Here is a 22,838-nt window from a genome sequence, read left to right on the forward strand (position 1 = left end):
TACAGATGATTCATCAGTGAAATGGAGCACGAAAGCCGTGGGCGGAGCGGACAAAACTTTTTGCCAGGGCGATCTATGAATATATTGCCGCGAACTAGGCATTGGGTTTGTTTATGTTTTGATTTTAGTGCCCGGCTGCACCCGCCTGTGTTATCTGTGTCCCAAGCGAACCGCGGATTCCATTCTTATTTTTTTATGCCGGACGCGTTATCTCATTCTGATACGGAGAGCGTTTCCCCTAACGTCACTAGCCTGCAATAATCTTCTTTGATCTACAATGTTCTAGATGTAAATCGATGGTTCGAGAAACACTCGCACCGAAAGATAAAAGCTTGCAAAGCAGACGCCGTGGCATTCCGAATCGCCGACAGTCGCTTACCCTCGTCAATTTGTTGACTGCTGCTTCGGCTCCTGTGCACTTTTTGAGTTGTTAGGGGAGCACAAGTTCCCTCCAATCAACTTGTTTTTCATTGTTTCCTTGAAGACGACTGTGTCATCTTTGACTTCGTGACATCTTGTGGAGGGGCGGGGTACATGAACCCTAAGCCATCGTCAAGCCGACAAGCAAGCCCAACTCGTTTCAGCCGCCGACAGCAATTCCTTCAGCCAGAATTTGGACTGCTTCCGGATAAAGTGCAGAGAGACGTCGTGACCACCACCATGATCAACGCAGGCACCATTACCAGCGCTTCCAATCCTGCCCTCGTTCTTCAGCAACCAAGAGCCACCATCCTTCCACGGGTCACCTTCGGAAGATCCCAAAGACTGGTTGGAGCAAGCCGAACGGGTCAGGCTGTTTAGCCGATGGGACAACGCGGAGACACTGAGGCAAGTATTCTTCTACCTTGAGGACTCAGTACGTATCTGGTTCGAAAACCATGAGAGCTCCCTAGAGACTTGGAACGATTTCAGAACGCAATTTTTAACGACGTTCACCACGGTTGTGAGAAAAGAGCGGGTCGAGGTCTTGCTGCAAACGCGGACAAAGCACCCTAACGAAAGCGTTGTTGTTTTTGCTGAAGAGATGAAGAGGCTTTTCAGGCGTGCTGACCCTCGCATGGCCGAAGAAAAGAAGTTGCGCTTTTTATTGCGCGGTGTGAAGGAGGAACTATTTGCTGGACTTGTCCGAAATCCGCCAAAGACCGTCGCCGCATTCGTAACCGAAGCCAGCATCATTGAGATGGCCCTCGAAATGCGTGCTAAGCATAATGACCGCAACTTTTTTGGCATGGCCAATGCGAATTGCGTCGACAGCATGCGCATTCCAGCAGATAGCCTACGCGAGACTATCCGCGCAATAGTGATGGAGGAGCTGCGGAAACTGCTCCACACGCGGCCACAACCACAAGTCGCCTCCCTTACCGATGTCATTAGAGAAGTGCAGCAAGCGCTTGAACCTTCAACGACGCCAGTAGCACCTCGCGAACCACAAGCCATGACGTACGCGGCTGCTGTCCGTCGCCCTCCCCCACCGGCGCTCTATTGTCACGAGGCTCCGTATCGTCGTCCCCTGTCGCCGGCCCGACCACCTGTGGTGCAACCCCCCGCCCCACGGAAGACCGACGTGTGGCGAACGCCCGACAATCGTCCGCTGTGCTACCACTGCGGAGAGGCTGACCACATCTACCTTTGCTGCCCCTACAAGAGGCTCGGTTTGCGAGGGTTCTTCGTCGACGCACAACGCCACCGACCCGGACAGCACCTATACTGAAATCGAAGACTACCTGTGGAACACCAACCGAGGTACAGCCCGTTTCAACGTTTCAACCATTCGCCGTCGCCCTACCCGTACCAGTCGCCGAACCGCCGTAGCAATGCTGAGTTCTCACGTGGAAGGTCCCCTAGCCCACGCGGGGGAAAATAAAAGCAGCCACTTCTGGAGGTGAAGTTGCACAACGGCGGAAAAACTAAAACCCTCCAAACGCAAGGACGCACCGAACAGCGTGATCCGAGCCCTAGCCCGACGACCAGATCGAACCCTGACATCACTCCCGACCACGACGACAGCCACTCGGCTCGACACGTACCCGACATGACGAAGCCTGCCGCTGAGAAGACCACGATAACGACGACGCATAGTGCTCAACCGCCAAGACGCACAAGCCGAGATACGACACCCCGACGCACCCGGAACTCGAGAAAGGCGGCGTCCGACGTCCAGTTGTCCATCGACGGCTTTGATGTAGTCACCCTCATAGACACGGGAGCGGACTACTCGGTAATGAGCGGATCATTCGCGTCTAAGCTGAAGAAAGTTACGACCAGATGGGGCGGTACGCACTACGCATAGCAGGAGGCCTTCTCGTAACCCGGAGTGGAACGTGCACATCACGCGTTACCATAGACGGCATGACGTACCCTGCTGCGTTTGTTATTTTGCCTAACTGCTCCCGTGACGTAATTCTTGGAATGGGCTTTTTGACGGACAACGGTGCAATAATCGATCTGCAGACCAAGACGATAACTTTTCCCCCATATCACTCCATTACGCCGGAACCGAACACCCTGCTGCCGTAAGGATCGCGGACGATCGTGTCACCCTGCCACCCCGCGCAAGCTTGATGATCACGGTCTACTGTGAAGATGCTGCTCCTGGCGTCGACGCTATCGTAGAGAGTGACCAAAGGTTGCTTCTCGACCGTAATGTCTCCGTCGCAAGGGGCATTGCACACTGTAAGAAACGCCAATCCACCGTTTTGGTCACTAATTTCACCGAGGAGTACCAGCATTTAAACAAGGGAGCTGCAATTGCGTTCCTCGAAGAAACGCAAGAAGCAAGTGATGTAATCGCAGTCGCCGACTTTCAACGCGCATCCGAAGATACCTTAAAGGGACACTGAAGTGATTTTTAAACATTCCGGGATTACGAGCGCAAATTGTAGTCCGGAGTCCCTAGGCACTGCTTCGACTACTCTGAGCGCGTTTACTCGAATTTACTAAGTAGAAAAATCAGTTCGAAAATGCTGTCCTCCTCTCTGCACCCTCGACCATTTTCTGTGGCGTTTTCGTGTGACGTCAGCAGCAGATGAGCTGGCAATTGGCTGCGCTACTGCACGGCTCGCCGGCCTTCCGCCAGAGTCCGTCGGACCCGCCGAGGTGGCTCAGTGGCTAAGGCGTTGCGCTGCTGAGCACGAGGTCGCGGGTTCGATTCCCGGCCGCGGCGGCCGCTTTTCTGATGGAGGCGAAAAGCAAAAACGCCCGTGTGTACGAGATTTCGGCGCACGATAAAGATCCCCAGGTGGTCAAAATTAATCCGGAGCCCTCCACTACGGCGCGCCTCATCGCCTGCGTTGCGTCGGCGCGTTAAGCCCCACAATCAATCAATCAGAGTCCGTCGGCCCAGCGTTTCGTCCGCCGGCCGCCGACGGGCCTTCGCAATTCGTTAGCTCAGTTCAAACGAAGCTAGGACACGTTTGTGAATGGGAGAATGTGCCTTTCTTTACTTTTATAGTTTGTACGCTGTATCTAGCTCCAAGTCAAGATCGCTTCACACAAGCGCTGCACAAGCGCGCATGTGACGCTTCGCTGACTGGTACGCCAGTAGGAAAATATAAGGCCACTTCAAGGCGGGAGAAGAGTCAGCGAAGTCAATATAGGTACTAAGGAAATAAATTCACTGATACGTTTATCAAACAGCGTAAAACTAGGGTGCAGGAAGCACTTTTTTGCGCTGGGAGAACAAGCGCAGCGGTCAGCAGCACGACTACGCATCTGCGAACGCTTTTCCGCCTAAGAAGTGCAATTGCTAGATGTGAGATATTGTGGAAACTTGTGGGACGCTTACTGCCCGAGCGCAATACAACAAATAGTCACCTAAGCTGCTTGAAATGCTAAAACTAAACAAAAGTGTAAACTGATTATACATTATACACCTTATATTTCCAAGGTCATCAGAGCTCGCCCGTGGCCGAGTGGTCTAGAGCCCTTGGTATGCTACTTCAAGTGTTTTGCAAGTCACGAGTTAGAATCACGGGGGGTACGTTCTTTTTTTTATATAAATTGACTTTTCGTTTTCGGTCGATGTTTTCTATACTGAGTTCACCTTTTTTGGGCCGTTACGTTCATTGCTCCACGAACTAGTGCCCAGAACGCGCGCAGGCTGACACTGGTGCGCTAGCGAGTTCTCTTGGAATGCTGTTGGCATAAGCACCGACTGCTTGCGGGCAGTGGGCACAGGCCAGAATCAACAGACCCTTGGCCTGATGCGAACACGCTTTTTACGGTAAAGGCATGAGTGAGGCAAGCTCGAAATATGGGGGGAAAGCGCATGGCATTTGAGCGTCTGCGGGGACGCGGAGGGCGTTCATCCACTGCGTAGGCCTCGGCTACTGATTGCTACGATTCCAAGCCGTCCTGGGAAGCTTATATTAGGCATTTTACAGCCGGCAACATGGCAGAAGCGCGGAACGACAATTACTAAGATATCGAGAATTCCCATCCAACGATGCCGTCGGATGTCAAGCATGTTGTTTTACAGAACCGAAACGGAAACTTGCTTGAATGCTAATCTTGGGCATCGTCCAATCACAGTGCGTCTCCTCTCGTCGTCACAACCTTTGATTGATGCCGCCGCCGCAAACCGCGCATGGTAGTTTTTCTTCTTTCGCGCTTTGTAAAATAATTACATACTTGTCAACCGGATAAACGATAAAAAGTGTGCTAATTTGAGCCAGTCTACGCAGTACAAGTAAAAACGGGAGCTTGACAAATTCACTTCAGTGTTCCTTTAAAGCTTCCGCAACCCTTCGACGTGAACCCGGCGCTACGACAAAAAAAAACGGAAAAAAATTTGGCTTTGCTGCGTCGGTACAGTGAGTGTTTTTCGTCTAACCAAAAATTACGCCAGACACCTCTAGCGAAGCACCGAATAATAACCGAAGATGGAGCCCGACCTACCTTAGTCACCGTACCGCGTTCTTCACACGAGCGGGAAGCCATCCGGACACAAGTGGAAGACATGCTGAGCGACGACATTATACAGCTATCAAAAAGCCCCTGGGCTGCGCAGGTCGTACCGGTGAATAAGAAAGACGGCACATTAAGGTTTTGCTTTTACCGGCTTCCCGGTACGGTTTACCGGCGACTGAACAAAATCACCAAAAAGGACTTGTACCCCCTGCCCCGAATCGACGACGCCCTCGACCACCTCTGCAAGGTGAAGAACTTCTCATCGATGGATCTAAAGACAGGCTACTGGCAAATAGAAGTGGACGAGAGAGACCGAAAGAAGAGCGCATTTATAACCCCGGGCGGCCTATACGAGTTGAAGGTGATGCCGTTCGGGCTGTGCACGGCACCAGCAACCTTTCAAAGAGTTGTGGACACCGTGCTAGCTGGCCTGAAGTGGCACACCTGTCTCGTATACCTCGACGACGTTGTGGTATTCGCCCGAAATTTCGATGAACACCTTGCAAGATCGGAGTCTGTACTCGAGGCATTTCGCACGTCGGGGTTGACGCTGAAGCCTCAAAAGTGCCGTTTCGCGTACGAGGAACTCAAGTTTTTGGGCCACGTCATCAACGCCGCGGGTGTCCTGCCTGACCCAGCGAAGACTTCAGCCATAGCGAACTTCCCAAGACCGACAAACAAGAAGGGCGGGCGAAGATTTCTCGGACTGTGCGCATACTACCGGCGCTTCGTCGCAAACTTCGCACGCATTGCAGAGCCACTCACGCGCTTGACGAAGGATATCACCCATTTCAGCTGGCAAAACGCCCAAGAAAAAGCATTCTGCGAGCTGCAACAACGGCTGAAAACCCGCCCGTGCTCGCTCATTTCGACGAAAACGCCGAAACGGAAATGCACACTGACGCCAGTGATGTAGGGTTGGGTGCCGTCCTCGTCCAAAAGCAAAGCGGATGCAAAAAAGTAATTGCCGTTGCCAGCCGTGGTCTGTAGAAGGAGGAGAAAAACTACTAAGCCTCCGAGAATGAGTGCCTCGCAATTATATGGGCCATTTCAAAATTTCGCCCCTACGTGTATGGTAGACCGTTCAAGGTTGTAACAGACCACCATGCGCTGTGTTGGCTCCCCAATTTGAAGGACCCCTCTGGCCGTCTTGTGCGGTAGAGCTGTCGCCTGCAGGAGTTCGACGGTACAATCGTCTATAAATCCAGCAGGAAACACTCCGACGACGATCGCCTGTACCGGGCCCCCGCCGACCCACCACCACAAGACTCCGATGAAGACGGCGCGTTCTTCGGAGTCATGACGGAGAGCGACGTTGCCGCACAGCAGCTTGCCGACCCCGACTTGCGCGTCATTATCCTCTACCTCGAAGGACGCAACGTCGCCGTGCATAAAGCGTTCCAACGCAACTTACCAGTATTCAGCTTGAAAAACTCCGTCCTGGTGAGGAATTTCATCCCCGGAACGACAACGAATTACCTTCTTGTCATCCCCGCGGACCTTCGTGACGAAATTTTGGAAGCGTGCCACGATGACTCGTCTTCCGGACATCTCGGCACAGCTAGCACTATTGGAAAAATCCAAGGCGAGGTACTACTGGCCCCGCCTTACCTCTGACGTCACCCACTACGACGGGAGCTGCCATGACTGCCAGCGACGAAGAAACGCCGCCGATGAGACCCGCCGGACTTCTGCAGCCAATCGTTGTCCCACCGAGGCCCTTCCAACAGATTGGAATGGACCTTCTGGGTCCGTTCCCTACGTCACGATCCGAGAACAGGTGGCTTGTCCTAGCGACGGACTACATGACGCGCTACGCAGAGACGGCCGCTCTTCCGAGGGGGACTGCACAAGAAGTCGCGAAGTTGTTTATTAATCAAGTTGTGCTGTGACACGGAGCCCCTGAAGTCCTAATCACGGACCGCGGAACGGCCTTCACTGCGGAGCTGATGCAAGGAATCTATACAGCAACACGGATCCCCGAAGAACGACAGCGTACCACCCCCAAACGAACAGACTTACGGAACGTCTGAACAAGACGATCGCGGATATGCTGTGTATGTACGGCGACGTTGAACATAAGACTTGGGACGAAGTCCTCCCGTATGTCACGTTTGCGTACAACACGGCGACCCAGCAAACTACGCAGATGACACCGTTCGAGCTTGTCTACGAAAGACGGCGACTACGATGTTCGACGCCATGCTTCCGCAGGTAGAAGACGACGACCTCAATGCCGACGTCCAAGGATACCTCCAACGTACGGAGGAGGCCCGCCAGCTCGCTCGAGTTCGTATAACGGACCAGCAGCTGGTGGATGCCGGAGGCTACAATCTCCGACGCCGAGACGCCGAGTACCACCCTGGGGATCGTGTGTGGGTGTGGACTCCCATCTGACGACGCGGACTCAGTGAGAAGCTTCGTGACGGTATTTCGGACCATACCAGATTCTACGACGTGTTGGCCCACTTACCTACGAGGTGGTCCCCGATGGTGATTCCGGCATATCACGACGACGCAAGCGACCCGAAGTCGTCCACGTGGTTCGCCTCAAACCTTACTGGGCAAGATGACGGACTTTGTTGTTGTTGTTTGTTCGGACTGTCGTTATATTTTAGCATCGAGTCGATGCACTCTTAGAGGGGGAGTATTGCCGCGAACCAGACATTGGGTTTGTTTGTTCTGTTTTTAGTGCCCGGCCGCGCCCGCCTGTGTTATGTGTCCCAAGCGAACAGCGTGTTCCATTATTTATTTTTATGCCGGACGGGTTATCTCATTCTGATACGGAGAGCGTTTCGCCCTAACGTCACTAGCCTGGAATACTCTTCTTTAATCTACAATGTTCTAGATATAAATATCGACGGTTCGAGAACCCCTCGTGCCGAACGATAAAAGCCTGCAAACAGACGCCGCGGCATTCCGAATCGCCGACGCTCGCTAACGCACGTCACTTTGTTGTCTACTGCTTCGCCACCTGTGCACTTTTTGGGTTGTTAGGGGAGCACAAGTTCACTCCAATAAACTTGTTTTTCCTTGAAGACGACTGCGACATCTTTGACTTCGTGACAATATGCGCTGGAGATAGTGAGTGCATATAGAGTTCCTTACTATGTTCACTAGGAGGCCGTCTGTGTCATCATGGGCCGCCATTGTACCGTGCGCGCTCGCCTTAGTTTCTTCACTGGTTTAGATTTAAACGTGTTAGTGGCCGTAAATTCAAATACAATGCCAGAAAAACGCAAATAGGAGTGTGCAATTCTATAATTATAAAATAAAGCACGCTCTTCTAAAGCTAGAGAAATAACAAATAAAGCGTGTTCTTTTTACGGAGTCTGCGAGAACAGTCACGGCTGATATTCTGCAACCCAAGCTGGTAGTTAACAATAATGTAATATTTTGGGAGAAACTCATTAAAGACTTAATTTAGTCATTTCGAATAATAAATTGTTTGAAAAGGTCTGTTATGCTCGGGCTCCTCATTTAATTAATAAAGGCCGCCGGTCGCTCATGTATTGGCGTCGCCTCCGCTGGTAGTTGCTATCCCGTGTCCCTTTCATGCAGCCGCACGGACGCCAAGTTCGGAGCCGCGGAGAGCGTGTTTTGTGCCCGTCCTTTTGTGTGTCAAAAGACGGGGGCGATTAGCCTGAGTACCTCTGTCGCGTCGGAGGTGGCTGGTTCATTCGGCATGACAAGCTGACGGGAAGCTGAATGATGGCGTGTCTCGTAGTGTCGGAAAGGCGCGCGGTGTAAGCTTTTGAGAATCTCCGAAGCCGGCGCCGGGCACGCTCCGTTGACGGGTCGTTCGCATCGATGGCGGTCGCCTGGGCTGGCAGCGTCTCTTCCCGTGGGCTGTTCAGGCCAACGTCTATAGTATCTATAAACGTTGGTTCAGGCGGGCGGCGGCGCCCCTTTTAGTCTGGGAGGGGATTAGCCCCGACTCCCTCTTTGTCCCGGCGCGCGCGCAGACAAGGCGCCAAGGCGAGGACGCGGGAGGCGGTCAGCTGCGCGAAGACCGCTCCAAGCCGTCGGCTTGGCTTTTGAGCAGATGCCGCCCGCTGAACGTAATGGTGTGTCCACTTTAGGCCGCAGATGTCCTGTATTTTCTGGTCGGTTGCAACAGCGTGCGTGGGAAACGCACTATGAGTGCATAAGAGAGAGGGTTGGGTCACGTGACCGCAGGTGGGGACACATGTGTGATTGGCTGGTTCCTGTGGCCAATCAATGGTTTCTATTAATTGTTTAACGGGTTTTTCTCTCTTTCTTGTACGCCCCCTTCTTGGAGGCGGGGTCTTTGGTATCAAAACCGGAGTGTTGGGTTTTGTCGGGGGTCGGTCGAGAGGGGATCTAGTTCAGTATAGATCTCGGCCGAACAGGCTGCTGCTGTCAGAGTGACAATGTAACCGTCACTCTGAACTGATGTAAACTTGGAGTAATGTAAATAGTGTAAATAAACCTAATATCCAGCAAGGAAGGCAGTCCTCATCCCTCACCCGCTCCAAGCATCGGTCGTCGATCATCGGAGCGAGTCGAGATCGTCCTCTCGGCTCGCGCATCAAAAGAACATCACTATTTCTCCTCCATCAGTTCGCCAAGAAGATGGAGAGGCGAAATTCAACTAGGTCAGATAGGTTTTATGCGGGTACCTACGAAAACGAACGCTTCATATTGGTGGTATTTTCGTCGTGTTTTCGTAACATATCGTCTGCTAAAACTTTAGCACCCGCAAATTACCCGCTCAGTCAAGATGTACAGGCGCTATTAACATGTGTGATTCTTCTGCAAAAAGAATCGGAAAGCACGCTCGCCACCACTAACGGTTTTCAATGTGGGCTTGTATTCATGCAAAAATGTGTTGCTCGCCGGCACTAGCCCTCGCACATCTTATAACGATGCACAGCTGTGTTAGCATAAACTAGTGGAGCGAATTCCAATTTCCATGCGAAGCGAGTTTCAGCCATTTTTACAGCAGCGGCTACCTCGTAGACATCTCATTGCATAGGAAAGAAAGCAAACCCCCAAAAAATAGCAGTGGCTTATCTCGGCTATGCCAGGATATACGTAGCGTGAGCTAAGGTTCATCTGGTTATTCATGGTTTCCTGGTTCTCTAGGATTAGCTGATGAGTATGCTTACTGCTGCTAAAACGATTTCGAATCGAATCTAATACAATCCAGTCCAGTCTAGTCCAGTCGCGGCGGCGGTAAGGCGCCACCTTAGCGGCGGCGGCTCTGGCGCTCCAACTGTGCGCCGTGAGACGTCACTGCTCCTCGGCTCTCTATTAGCCACGTGAAACTGCTCAACCTCGGCCAGTGTAACTCACGCTACAAAAGACACTTAATAGTCCAATAGACATATGCCAAGCCATCAGCTGTGGTCTTCCCATAAAGCCATAACCCCCCTCCCCCATGCCGACATGAATTCCCAGGCGCAGTTTTGTCTTTAGTATACTTTAGTATGCTAGATAGTACACTTACTACTCTTACTTACTATGACACTCTATATTGGCCACATCCGTCTGCCCATTACGATACTCTGACGGTCGACTTGCTGCACCGCTCTCATCTCTGCTCACCAGAGGTGATTCCAGTGTTTTATGCTGTCCGAATCTGTCCGCCCGCGTGGGGAAAAAAATGATCCCCAGCGGCGTACGGGTTCAGTTTTGTTGGGAACGCCACCAGTTTGTCCACGTCCCTGCCATAGATCGAGATTATACCGAGGAAAACGGTGTTGTGCCATGATGTTTAAAAGCTCGTGAATCATTCAGCAGCTGCATCCTTAACCATGCTTAGCTCAAGAAAAAGCATGAAAAATGAATTAAAACAAACAGCTCATGCATGTATTGGCTGCACCGCTTCCGTGGGTTTAATGGGTGCTCAAGAGAATTGAGGAGGTGACCCTATCGGAGGCCAGCTTCTTCAAAAAACGAAGGAAGCTCACACCAACGCGTAAGACTTGAAAGTAGCGATGCTGTACGCAACCTTCACGACCACCACGACTGTTCAAGCCCATAATAGCACCGATCACCTTCTTCGCTGCCGCAAAGACCTGTGTTGCTATAATGGTGAAGGAGCAAATGGAAGAAGCCGAACGAGCGAACGGAACGCGCATCGAAGGCGCCTGAAGGTGCACTGTGTACACGTGTTCTGTGTCGAGCAGGTAGCGTAATTCCTCTCCGGCGGCGCATATCGGCGGCGCATCTATTCATAGAGCGCATCCAGTTTTACCCGCTCCGGCCACCACTCCCGTGCCCCGTTTAACTTTTCCACACCCTGTACAACCTCCCGCCAGCAGTTGCGGTAGCGTATTGAAGCGAAGCTTCGGTGTCCTCACTAATGCCGCTGTACGCCAATACGCCCTGCAGGAAAGCCAAACTTTCTCTGACGATGGTTATGAATGGTCGTGGGCGAAGTGAAAGAACAAAACTCTTCCCGTGTCCGGAATCGATCGTGGGTCCCTCGCGTTATGAAGCGGGCGTCCATTCGATTGCTCCATTTGGACATGGTCGAAGCGAACGCCAAGCAGCAGGTACCGATTCGCGCTGTACACCCCGAACCCAAAGGTTAGGCCTACGGAGTGCACACCCGACTGTGGGTGTGGGTATTCTAGGAAAGCGGTGCGCACCTCCAGACTATCACTCACTTGCAGTGTGGGATCTTCCAGCTCAGCCAAAGAATCCGTCACGAGAAAGCTTCGCGATCAACCATCGTCATCGTTAGACGAGGGGGGGCAGGGTCTGTCTGTCTTTATTTTTCCGATCGTCATGGGGCTAAAAAAATCTTAATGAATTACTTACGTTTTGGCTGTATTTGACTCCTTTTGGGCTTCATGAACAAAGCATACTGAGACGAAGGAATCGCAGAGGCCGTGGTGACGTTGCGACGAACACATTTTTATTCTAGAAAAGCATGATGATGACTAGAACAGGAACGTGCCTGTGCTGACTTCTTCTTCTTCACTTCTTCTTCTTCGCTTCTTCTTCTTGGTTTTCTAAATCTTCCCGCCCGCGAGATTCAATTGTAGCATCCCTCCATGGAGTACAAAAGCTGTACCGGTCTCCTGATTAACTGCCGGTCAGGTGTCTTCAGCAAACATGCCCTGACTAGGCCGTCTCTGCCTGGAAATATCTTCTCAAGTTTGCACAGCTTCCAGTGGGCTCGGTGTGTCTTTTCCCCTAATAAAACTATGTCCCCTTCCTTAATCGTTGTGTTGGTTGACGACTTCAAGCTTGCGCTTCTTAATTCTGCTAGGTATTCCTGCTGCCATCTTTTCCACCACGCTGCTGTTCTTTCCAGGGAGTTCTTCCAAAAAGCTCCTAGGCATATTTCGGCGGCTGTGGGGTCTTGATGAAGTCTCTGTCTACCGCCTACGACGTCGGCCGGGGTAATTGGCAGTGGTTCGTTTGGGTCGTCGTATACATATGTGAGCGGTCTGCTGTTGAGTATCCCTTCAGCTTCCACAACGATTGCCCGGAGTTGTTCTTCTGTCATAAGCCGCCTTCCAATGGTCTTTCTGATGGCTGACTTAAAACTTCTTATCAGTCTTTCATAAAACCCGCCCCACCAGGGTGCTAACTCGGCTATGTACTTCCACTTGATCTGAAGATTCGTTGTGAATAGACGCACTTTGTCGTCCTCCATCCTCAGTATTTTATTGATTTCTTTTTCCGACCTTTTGAATGATCTGGCATTATCGCTGTAGATGGTCTTGCACATGCCCCTTCTGGCCACGAATCTCCTAAAAGCGTGTATAAAGCACTCAGAGGATGTGCTCTTCATCAGCTCAAGATGTACCGCTCGCGTTACCGCACACGTGAAAATGACAATGTACATCTTTTGCTCAGTGTGTCCTTTTTCCTCTCTAGCGTACAGTGGTCCAGTGAAATCGACTCTTATAACTTCAAAAGGACTTGATTGGGTGATTCTGTCAGCTGGCAATGGCGCCATTTCCCGAGTCATCGGTCGAGCGTTGAATCTCCTGCATGTAATGCATCTCCTAATGATCATTCGGGCTAACTGTCGGCCTTGAACTACCCAAAACTTTGTTCGTAACCTGGTCAACGTTACACAGACGCCGCCGTGCATTGTCTGATGATGCACATGTCGTACCAAAAGCTCAGAAAGCTTACTGTTTTTCGGCAGTACAATTGGGTGTTTCTCGTCGAAACTCATGTCGCTTCGCTCCAGCCGTCCTTTCACTCTGATTACACCTTGAGTGTCCGTGAAAATTCCGATTCCATGTAATTGGGATGCGCCTTTCCTTTCTGTCGCGCCGTTCCTGACCGTCTCGCCTGGACGCATGAGTTCTTTTTGCTCTTGCCTGATGAGAAATAATTCCGCTTTGTTGAGTTCTTCTGCTGTTATAGGACCTGATGTTTTATTCTTTCGTAACTTCCCAGCATAACGTAGCACCCATGCGGCGATCTTTAGTGCCTTAGTATAAGATCCGAACCTGCTCACGTCAATAACTTTTTCTTGAGTATCGCACGACGTAAGCATACAATGCTCCATGTTCGCGACCTCCTTTTCTTCCATATGGTTAATCTGTGGTTCATATGCCGGTCTCTCGCAAGATCCTATTAGCCAAACTGGACCTTTCCACCAGGCTTCCGACGCAAGCAGTTGTTTCATTTTTATCCCTCTCGTCATCAGGTCGGCAGGGTTTTCCTCACTTTTTACGTAGCCCCATTGGTTTGCACTTGATTTCCTCTTAATTTCATTTACTCGATTTTGAACGAAAATTTCCTTCAATTTGCTTGATTTGACCCAGCAAAGCACTATTTGTGAGTCTGTCCAGAACTTGAGGTCTTTGATTTTTCCGACAAAGTTGTCCACAATGTATTTGGCTAACCGTGCTGCGACCGTGGCTGCCAGAAGCTCTACTCTTGCGAGTGTTACGTCCTTAAGCGGTGCAACTCTTCCTTTACTCATTAGAAGCTGGGTGTTCTTGCTTCCATCAGTGTATGTGGTCACAAGATATGCCGCTGCTCCGTATGCTCTTGGGCTTGCATCAGAAAATACGTGCAGAGTTGATAACTCTTCCGTTTTTCCAAAGGAGTGTGAGCATCTTGGTAACGAAAACCCGTCCAACACCTCCAGCTCTGAAATCCACTCCATACAAGCTGTTCGATATCCATCGGGTAAAGGATCATCCCAGGTGAATGACTCTTTCCAAACATTCTGTAATTGCAGCTTTGCTCGCACGGAAAAGGGTGTCAATAGTCCTAGGGGATCGTACAATCTGGCAGTGGCTTGTAAAAGTTGACGCTTTGTTATCTCTGCGACATCCATCTCTGAACGCCAGGCCGTACTAGGAAAGGTAATTTGGTCCTCTATGAAATTCCACTTCATCCCCAACACTTTAGTTTTTCCTTCTTGTCTCAGTCGCCGGTCTAGGTCTTCCCCTTCCTTGTCAAAGACACTTCGTAGGGTTGGATCGCTAGATGTCCACTTCCTTAAATTCATTCCGGCTGCAGCAAATATACTTCGGGCCTCGTTGTACATGGTTCCTGCTGTTGACATATCTTCAGCCCCTAGCAACACATCATCGACATAAATTCCTTTTTTTAGTTCACCCACTGTGTTTGGGAACTTTTCGCTTACTGCGTCTAGATGATGATGAATCGTTGCAGCTAACAGAAAACTACTGGGCTTCGTGCCGAATGTAACTCTCTTCATCCTCCAGGTCTCAATTGTCGGGAGCTCTGAGTCTTTGTTCGGTAGTTCCTTCCACCACAAGAAACGAAGTGCGTCCCGATCGTCTTCGTGGATGGCTATTTGAAGAAAAGCTTTCTCCACGTCTGCAGCCATCACTATTTTGTGTTGCCTGAAGTTCATCAATAGGGATGCGATGTCAGGGTTAAGGTTTGGTCCAGTCTCTAAGTTGTCATTCAACGACCGACCTGCCGTGCGACTCGCAGATGCATCAAACACGATTCGAATCTTGGTTGTCGCTCTGTCCTCTTTAATCACAGCCTGATGTGGCATGTAGTAGACGAAGTTTTTCCTTTTTTTGTCTTCTTCCGTGCTCACTTTCTCAGCTATACCTGATTCAATATACTCTCGTATTGCCTTATTGTATGCTTGAAGATTTTGGGGGTCCTTAAGTAGTTTTTTGGTTACTTGTAAAAGTCTCTTTTCGGTGACCAACTTGTTTTCGTCCAACGTGACGAGTTCCTTCCAAGGAAGCCTGACTTCGTAACGTCCGTTTTGGAAATCCATAGTGTCTTTGATGTACGTATGTACTCCATCGTTGTCTGTTGTCTTGGTGTGAGCAATGTTGTCGCTGATGCCTATTGATTCTAGCTCCCAAAACCTTTTTACTTCTTCGTTTATGTCTTCATTCTTAGTGGTTACCTTCAGTACCATCACTGTTGACGAATTCATTGGTTGGGCTCGAAATTGGGTTGGCCCATGTAACGTCCACCCTAAAATCGTTTCCATGGCCATTACTTTGTCTTGAAGCCGTTTTGTTCGTCCCGTAACGATCTCCCAATAATAATCCGCTCCGACGAGCAACGATGTTGTTAATGGGACCCTTGACTTCTGATATTGCGTCAGGTCATCTGCCAATGTCAGTCCTAGAGCTTTCACTTCCTGCACCACTCTCTTCGGTGGCGATGGCAGCGTGTCTTTGGAGATCATGTCTATTTCCAGTGCATCAATTATAATCTTTTCTTCGGACGGATGCCTCTTAATTTTCACCTCCACAACCCTCATTTCCATTTCTTTCTCGCCGCCACCGAACGACCCAACGGTTAGCCTCTCAATTCTTTTCTCCTTGCATCCTAGTTTTTGTGACAAGCTTTGAAGAATGAAGGATCGTTGGCTCCCGGTGTCAAGCATTATTCTTGCGTAGCTGCCAGATTTCTGCCCTTCCATCCAAGAGATAGCAGTTTGTAGCAAGATGCACGAAGAGATGTTCGTCTGTTGAGTGTGCATATTGCACGACCGGCTGGATGCAGCTTGGCTTGACTCATCCTGGCCCTTAGACATCGTTTCTGCATCGCTCCTATCGTGGTCGCGTTTTTTGGGACAGCACATTGAAGTGGCGTGTCTTCCTTTGCAGGTCTTGCAGCGAACGTTGGCTCGGCAAATTCGCGCCGTATGGTTTGGTCTGGTGCATCGGAAGCATCGGTTTTCCCGTTGAAGCACAGCCTTCTTTTCGTTAAGCGTAATGGTTCGTCGGCAGTCTTCTGCATAATGTCCTTGTTTTCCACAGAATACGCACTTTTTGCTTGCGATGCTCTGGAAACTTGACGTCCTGCACGTAGATCTGATGTTCGTCCTGGGTGCGCGATGGTCTTCCGCTTGGTTGTTGCTTCGGTCGTCCAATTCTCCTTCTCTGCTGCTGATGTGAATTCGCAGAAAATCTAACAGTCTCTGGATTGTTTGAACACTGGCGTCCGATGCAGATAGCGATGATCCCGTAATGTTGTTTGTTTCTTTTGTGGCTTCCTTCATCTTGAAGTCCACCATCATATCGGAAGGCGAAGCTTTCTTGATTAATGTCAGTAGCATTGGCGCGTAGCTTTCCAGTTTTACTCCCAATGATTCGAGTCCTCGTTTGTTAAGCTGTACCTTGTTGTAAAGAAGCTTGGCTCCCGTTAAGTCTTTCTTGCTCTTGACAGCTTCGAGACTTGTAAGCTCCTTCATATAAACCTCTCGCAGATTCTCCTCTTTGCCGAAGGCTTCCCGCAGCAGTTCTACGGCGTGGTCATAGTTTTCTTCTGAGAACTGCAATCCTTCAACTAGTGACGCAGCTTCCCCTACTAGCGATGCCAGCAAGTAATTGAATTTTTGCGTCTTTGGCATGCTCTCTCTGCCGTGTATTGTCGTTTCGAATTGATTCCAAAACCGGGGCCATAGCTTCCTCGTTCCGTCAAACTTGATCATTTCGAGCCTTGGCAGCTTCACTATGTCACTTGGTTCCGTGCGGTTAGTACCTTGCATGTCAATATTGACATTATTTTCTTGAGCACGATGGGCTGTGCGAGAACTCAGCTCGTATTCCTCGAGTTTCAAGTCAATCTTGGATAAAGTCTCTACTATCTTCATTTCATATTCGAGCACTCTTTCAAACTCGGCTTCGGCATTTTCTACTGTCAAAACTTGCTCTATTTGACTATCCACTTGCTTTAGAGCCTCCGAGATTCTTGTCACTTGGTTGCGTAGCGTTACCAACGCGCTCCGATCTACCTGTGTCACAAGCTTCTGATCAACCTCATTAACAATGGTGGTAGCCTGCCCTCGCAGCGCTTTGCGCTTCTTCACGAGTATGTCTCTGTTCATGTTTCTACGGAATACCGCACTGAGGACTCGCCTGTTCTCGTGATTCTGCGATGCTGTTCCACGGCCTTGATCCTTCCAGCGACGCTTGTCCGATCAACGTTAAATTCCGGCCAGCCCGTTGACGCTGAGGAGGCTGGCAGCGTCGATGACGTCGTCTTCCCCGAATCCTGGTCACGGCACCATTGAGACGAAGGAATCGCAGAGGCCGTGGTGACGTTGCGACGAACACATTTTTATTCTAGAAAAGCATGATGATGACTAGAACAGGAACGTGCCTGTGCTGACTTCTTCTTCTTCACTTCTTCTTCTTCGCTTCTTCTTCTTCTTGGTTTTCTACACATACTCTTCGCTATTTTTTTTTTCATTTCTCAATACGCCATTACTTCTTCACTACGGTACATTTGAGAGCATTTATTACTGCAATAACTGGGGCAGGGTAACAAACGGCAAACAAAATTATTCAAATAAAGTTACGGTACACGAGGATTGTATGGGGAAGAGACTCCTTAACATATCTGTTATGCTTGCGCATCTAGCTTGTTGGTGCCACTTTCAGACTTCGCCTGGTGTCCTCTATGCTTAACGGTTGCTTTAATGTCTGCAGCCCAGTACAAGAAGAAAGTGCGTTCCGTGCTTAATAAGAACAAGGCGCTCGTGCGGGCCCTTGTAGCAGCCAAGGCGGAGCTGTCATACTTCAAGGAGGCTGCCAGCCGGTGGGACAAGAATGAAAACCTGCACTTGCCTATGGTATGGAAACACCTTTTACTCCCCTCCTCTAAAGACGCTTTAAGCAATGCGTCCAGCACATGCACCATGTAATATATACCATCGCGCTCAATTCGACTTCGAACACGCGAGCGGAAGCTGAAGCTGCTCATCTGGCGGTGGTGGCACCGCGAAGAGAGACACTCGAGAACTGAGGTGACAGGAGGTTAAGCTCTTCTGATAATTATCTCCCCTTGCAGGCAACTACTGCCACAGAACGAAGGCGCAATGGTTTAATGCGCCCAATGCAGGGCAATTACTACGCCCAGCTATGCGCAGCGGTTCAGTAAGTGCGCCGCATGTTGCGTTCATTGCTGTTACGGCTTAAAAATCGCAGCTAATACATTTTTTTTCTCGGAGTCGCTTCTTGTGGCTGTTTGAATTTGTTTCACACATTTTGGAATCAAAGGAGGAATTCTCGCTGAATTGCGTCACTTATCCCAGTGCTCGGTTTAGGTGATTTAGGTTTACTTCAAGAGGCAAATACACCAACCAAGGGCGTTTATTCAAGGCGGTCCCAACGTTTCGGAGCCAACTTGTCTCCTTCATCAGGGGTGGCTGTGTACGACAAGAAGCAGCGGTTACATAGGTGTATAGTTACCTTCGTGGTGTTCTTTTCCCTGGGGCTTCTCCTCCAAGCCGCAGCAGCACTGAGGATCTGACCCCGGGTATGATCTTCAACCGACAAACTCAGCTTCCGATGCAAAAACTGTACATTTATTTACAGCCAGGCGGGCGTCTCAGAAAAAGTGCCCGAGTGGAGCCCGCAGACAACGGCCCGCGAGCTGCGGCGCCCAAACCTCGTCTGCTTGTCTTCATCTTCCCTTCATCCTGCCGCTGAGGGCCGGGGAAGAGGGAAAAGTGAGTCCTTCGTGGGGGTCCAACCCCATGTTGTGGCCGTTAGTACATCCGGTGCGAGCAGGCGCGGCCTTCCTCGGAATGCACGGCATTTGAAAGCGCCGCGCGACACGTTCTTTCCATTTCTGCGCTGCTGTTCCGAGGGGCCGCGCCTGTTAGTGCGTCGAAGCGCCCGACAGGTACGTGTCTTCTTCTTTTTTCTTTTTTCTTACTGGAATCTTTCCTTTGCACGTCGGAGGCCGTGGGCGTAGACGGTGGGAAGGGCTCCGAGGGATCTATTCAGGGACCGCTTTGAATAAACGCCCTTGGTTGGTGTATTTGCCTCTTCGTTTAACCCAACCAGACAGAGTTCTGTCGAAGGTGTTCACATTCAAGGTTTACTTCAAGTAATGAAAACGTATGATAACCTAGCTTCCGTTCTTCATGCGATTATAGCAGTGTAACTCCCATGCGTCGACATCTTTTTGCCGTTGCACAACGCTGAGCTGAACAACATTGGGCGCATTCAAGATTGCGCATTCGATAGTTCAACGGTAGAAGTTACCTGCAGGGGGTGGGGGAGGTTGCTGATGATTGTCAGAAGAGCTGAACCTCCGCTCTCGTTAATTCTCGATCGAATGTATCGTTTCGCGGTGTCACCGCCGCCTGAGGAGCAACTCCAGCCGACACTCGTGCGTTGCGACTCAAAATGAGCGCGATAGTGCGTACGAAGTGGGGAAGGAAATTAATGCGGCTGGGTTTTTTTTCTGTTAATTTGTTCTAGGTAATCGAGCTTTCGTATTCGATGTAGTATCTGCGGCATGCTGTGCGTCAACAATGTTTTGAACAGCGCAGATGCGGTAGGTATAGACTTTTTGTCCGTGTACTGAAGGTCGCGCGTCACGCAGAAGCACGTTTCGACACCCGTCGGCGGCCTCGCATAAACCGGTTCCCACACCCACCGATAGATGGCGCAGGGGTCTCTAGGGGCGGATTCCTCTCTCTCTTGGTAGTGAAGAGAAAGGGAGGGGAGGGAGCCTCCCACCGCTGGCATCAAGCTGCCGATTTATTTGCGCGGACCGCATAATTTCCGCAGCAGCGATGCTGCCGTTATTGGGCGACCGCCTTTGGCGTTCGAGCCGGCAAAAGAGAACCGACGATCCCCTTTTGCAGCAGATCTTACACTGAGTGGTGTGGGTCAATTTTTTTTATTGTTTGTTGGTAACAGTGCTGGAGGGTGTCTGCTGGAATGCTTTTTGTCTTGGTTGTATTTCATTGAATATCACCCGAGGTGCAGAAATTGCCGCTTTCAGATTGGTGTTCGAGGCAGGGGGAGAAAAAGAAGTCTTTTGGGTAGGTATTCAGTTGCTAGGGATCTTTTCCTGAGGAAAAATTACGAATACAAAGTGCCATGTGACAGGAAGCATTCCACAATAGTACAGCAGCCAAGTACGCACAATACCTGGTGCGCCCTCCATTTTCTCGTTCCGAAAACAAGTTCAGTTTAAAGGAGCCATGAAGACAAAACACAAGTTTGGTTCATTCAAAAGACGGCCTCGTAGGAATCATACTGACCCCAGTTTTAACATAAACTTCGCTCAAATAAACTATATAATTACGAAAAAAGGGAATGGCCATGCGACCCACTCGCTCATTTCCCGTAACAGAACCTATGATGTCATACGAGCCTGCTTTGCGATTGCTGGAGGCCTGTAAAAGCAAACGCAAATTAGGCTGAGCTTACATGCTTGCAGAACGAGCTATTTGTGCTTAAATGTAGGCCACATTCTTTTTAAAGCAATAAGATGATGGGATAAACACTGTAAGTGTCGAAAGCACAGTAAACATAGAAGTACTGATGCGTACTGCTGTTGGTACTGCGCGAACTATGCTTGGTTTAGCTGCACAGCACTGCGGGGCTTTCGGTTTGTCTCAGACCACACTGGCCGATTGAAGACCGCCACGGTGTTTTGCATGACCATATTTGTCGAGTGAGCACTATGTTTCACGATTCGATTATTTTCTCCGACAACACACAAGACAGGTTTAAATACGGCTTGCCACGGTGTGGTGGCTCCATCTAGGTTCAGTAACGTAAACAAACGTGCGAACGCCGCTGTAGGGTACCTCGATGTCAGCGCCGCCATACAGGGTGGAGACACCCTTGGAACGGTTCCGTGCCACCGCAATTTGGTCAACGCGCTGAACGCGTTGTGCTTTGTGCTTTTCGTTTCACACGAGACCCAGCAACGCGAAACAGATAAGATGATTCAAACTTCGCCTGTGAACCGCGTTGCGGCGATAATTTTAGCGCGGTTTCGATACAATAGAGTTTAGTATAGCGGAAAGCACCACTTCAGCATGTCCATTGCGTTAGCGGGCACGCTAACCATCTCGTAACGAGGCGCTATCAGTTTGCTATTGCGGCCCGCAAACGTTAACGCCACAGCTAAAACGCTATACTAAAACTATCTAATGACTTGCTTCGGCGCCCGCAGGGGCGCCTTGCATTTCAAGGTGACGGTAGTGGCGACACCGCGGACCCCGAGCCCATGTGGGTTGGACCCACCCACGCGCTCGGCTGTGCGTGGCTTTGCCGTGTCCGGGGAAAAGGGCATCCTGGTGGTTGAGCCAAAGCCAGGGTTGTTTTGGACCTTCATGGCCCCCTGGCAGAGGCAACACACCACTTTGGCCCCCGCTTCCCGTAGACGGTGCCCCCAGTCTGACCCGACCTGGGGGGAATCAGCCAGTCGCCTTTTCCTGTCCTCTTCTTCATTCTTTTGCTTTCCTATCGTCTTTCCTAACCCTGTCCTGTCATCTCCTTCCTTCTTTGCTTCCATGCTTCTCCAGGCGGCGAGGGTTAACCCTGTGCAAAGACATCACTCTTGATTTCAAGCATAGGGTTATAGTGGCAAGGTACGGTTAGCGTGTGCTTTTCATGAAGAAGCCACGTTCCCTTGTTGGGCTCGGTGGTGGGCGACCGGCCTTGCCACCGAACACATACTTGCTGTATGGCATCTTCAAACCCCTTTTCCATGAATCGCTCTCTTAAAAGGGGGCGCACCGAGGCAACCACCTTTGAATTTTTTCTTTCAAAGAGGCAAGAGTGTTTTCCACGCTTCCACGTGATGCACTCGGAAAATGAGAACACAACAATGAGAAAGATGTCACCATTTCTTGTGTCCAAATGTCTGTCGAACCTCATTGGGGCTGGCTACAAGGCACAAAAAATGTCCAATGGCGACCTGCTGATTGAAGTCAAAGATAAGACTCAATGTGACAAGCTCCTCAAAGTTGACAAAATTGGTGACACCGCTGTTACTGTCAGTCCTCACCGCTCCATGAACACCGTGCGTGGTGTTATAAGTGAAGCAGACCACCTAGACCTTACTGAAAATGAACTCCTTGAAGGCTTCCATGAGCAAAATGTCATCAAAGTTCAGCGGATAGTCATCCGCCGCGACAACAAAGAAATCCCCACCAAGCACATTGTTCTCACCTTTGGCACAACTGTTCTCCCGGAGACCGTAGAAGCTGGCTACGTGAAAATCCGAGTCAGACCTTACATCCCCAACCCGCGCCGGTGCTATACATGTCAGAAATTCGGCCACGGATCACAGAGTTGCAGGGGTAAGCAGACATGTGCAAAATGCAGCAAAACCGACCATGTGTCGGAAAGCTGCACTGCCCCACCACACTGTGTCAACTGCAGCGGTGACCATGCTGCATACTCACGCTCATGCCAGCAATGGAAAAAAGAAAAAGAAATCATTGCGTTGAAAGTAAAAGAAAACATCTCTTACCCCGAAGCACGCAGGCGTCTTGCTATCACGCATAAGATAGCATACGCCGACGTGGCGCGTCAGGGGGTGGCGCCACGTGCGGCAACTGTCCAATCAGGGACCTCGTTGAGAGGGCCTGAGGAGACATCTTCAGCCCCCCAGGTGCAAACAGCGACACCTGCTGCACCTCAAGGAAATGGTGGCCCGAAAACGGCCAATGTGTCAGCTGCAGCCTCGCGGTCTGCACAGCTGACTAACAC

General features: G+C 50.4%; 1 protein-coding gene and 1 long non-coding RNA gene across 3 annotated transcripts in view; both read left to right on the top strand.

Annotated features, from left to right (window-relative positions):
* The window catches only part of LOC144145730 (uncharacterized), a 206,048-nt gene that overhangs the window by 19,608 nt on the left and 163,602 nt on the right, over positions 1 to 22,838 (top strand). The gene's annotated exons all lie outside the window — the stretch shown is intronic.
* LOC144144337 (uncharacterized) overlaps positions 1 to 22,838 on the top strand; it is a 46,249-nt gene that overhangs the window by 1,534 nt on the left and 21,877 nt on the right. For both annotated transcript variants that reach the window (XM_077675735.1, XM_077675736.1), the window contains exon 3: positions 17,799 to 17,941. In XM_077675735.1, coding sequence (XP_077531861.1) covers positions 17,799 to 17,941 — 143 coding nt within the window. The remainder of the gene's footprint in view (positions 1 to 17,798; positions 17,942 to 22,838) is intronic.

The sequence above is a fragment of the Haemaphysalis longicornis genome, unplaced genomic scaffold (assembly GCF_048455015.1).
Source record: "Haemaphysalis longicornis isolate Haplotype H1 unplaced genomic scaffold, Haemaphysalis longicornis Haplotype H1 scaffold_7, whole genome shotgun sequence".
Lineage (NCBI taxonomy): Eukaryota > Metazoa > Arthropoda > Arachnida > Ixodida > Ixodidae > Haemaphysalis > Haemaphysalis longicornis.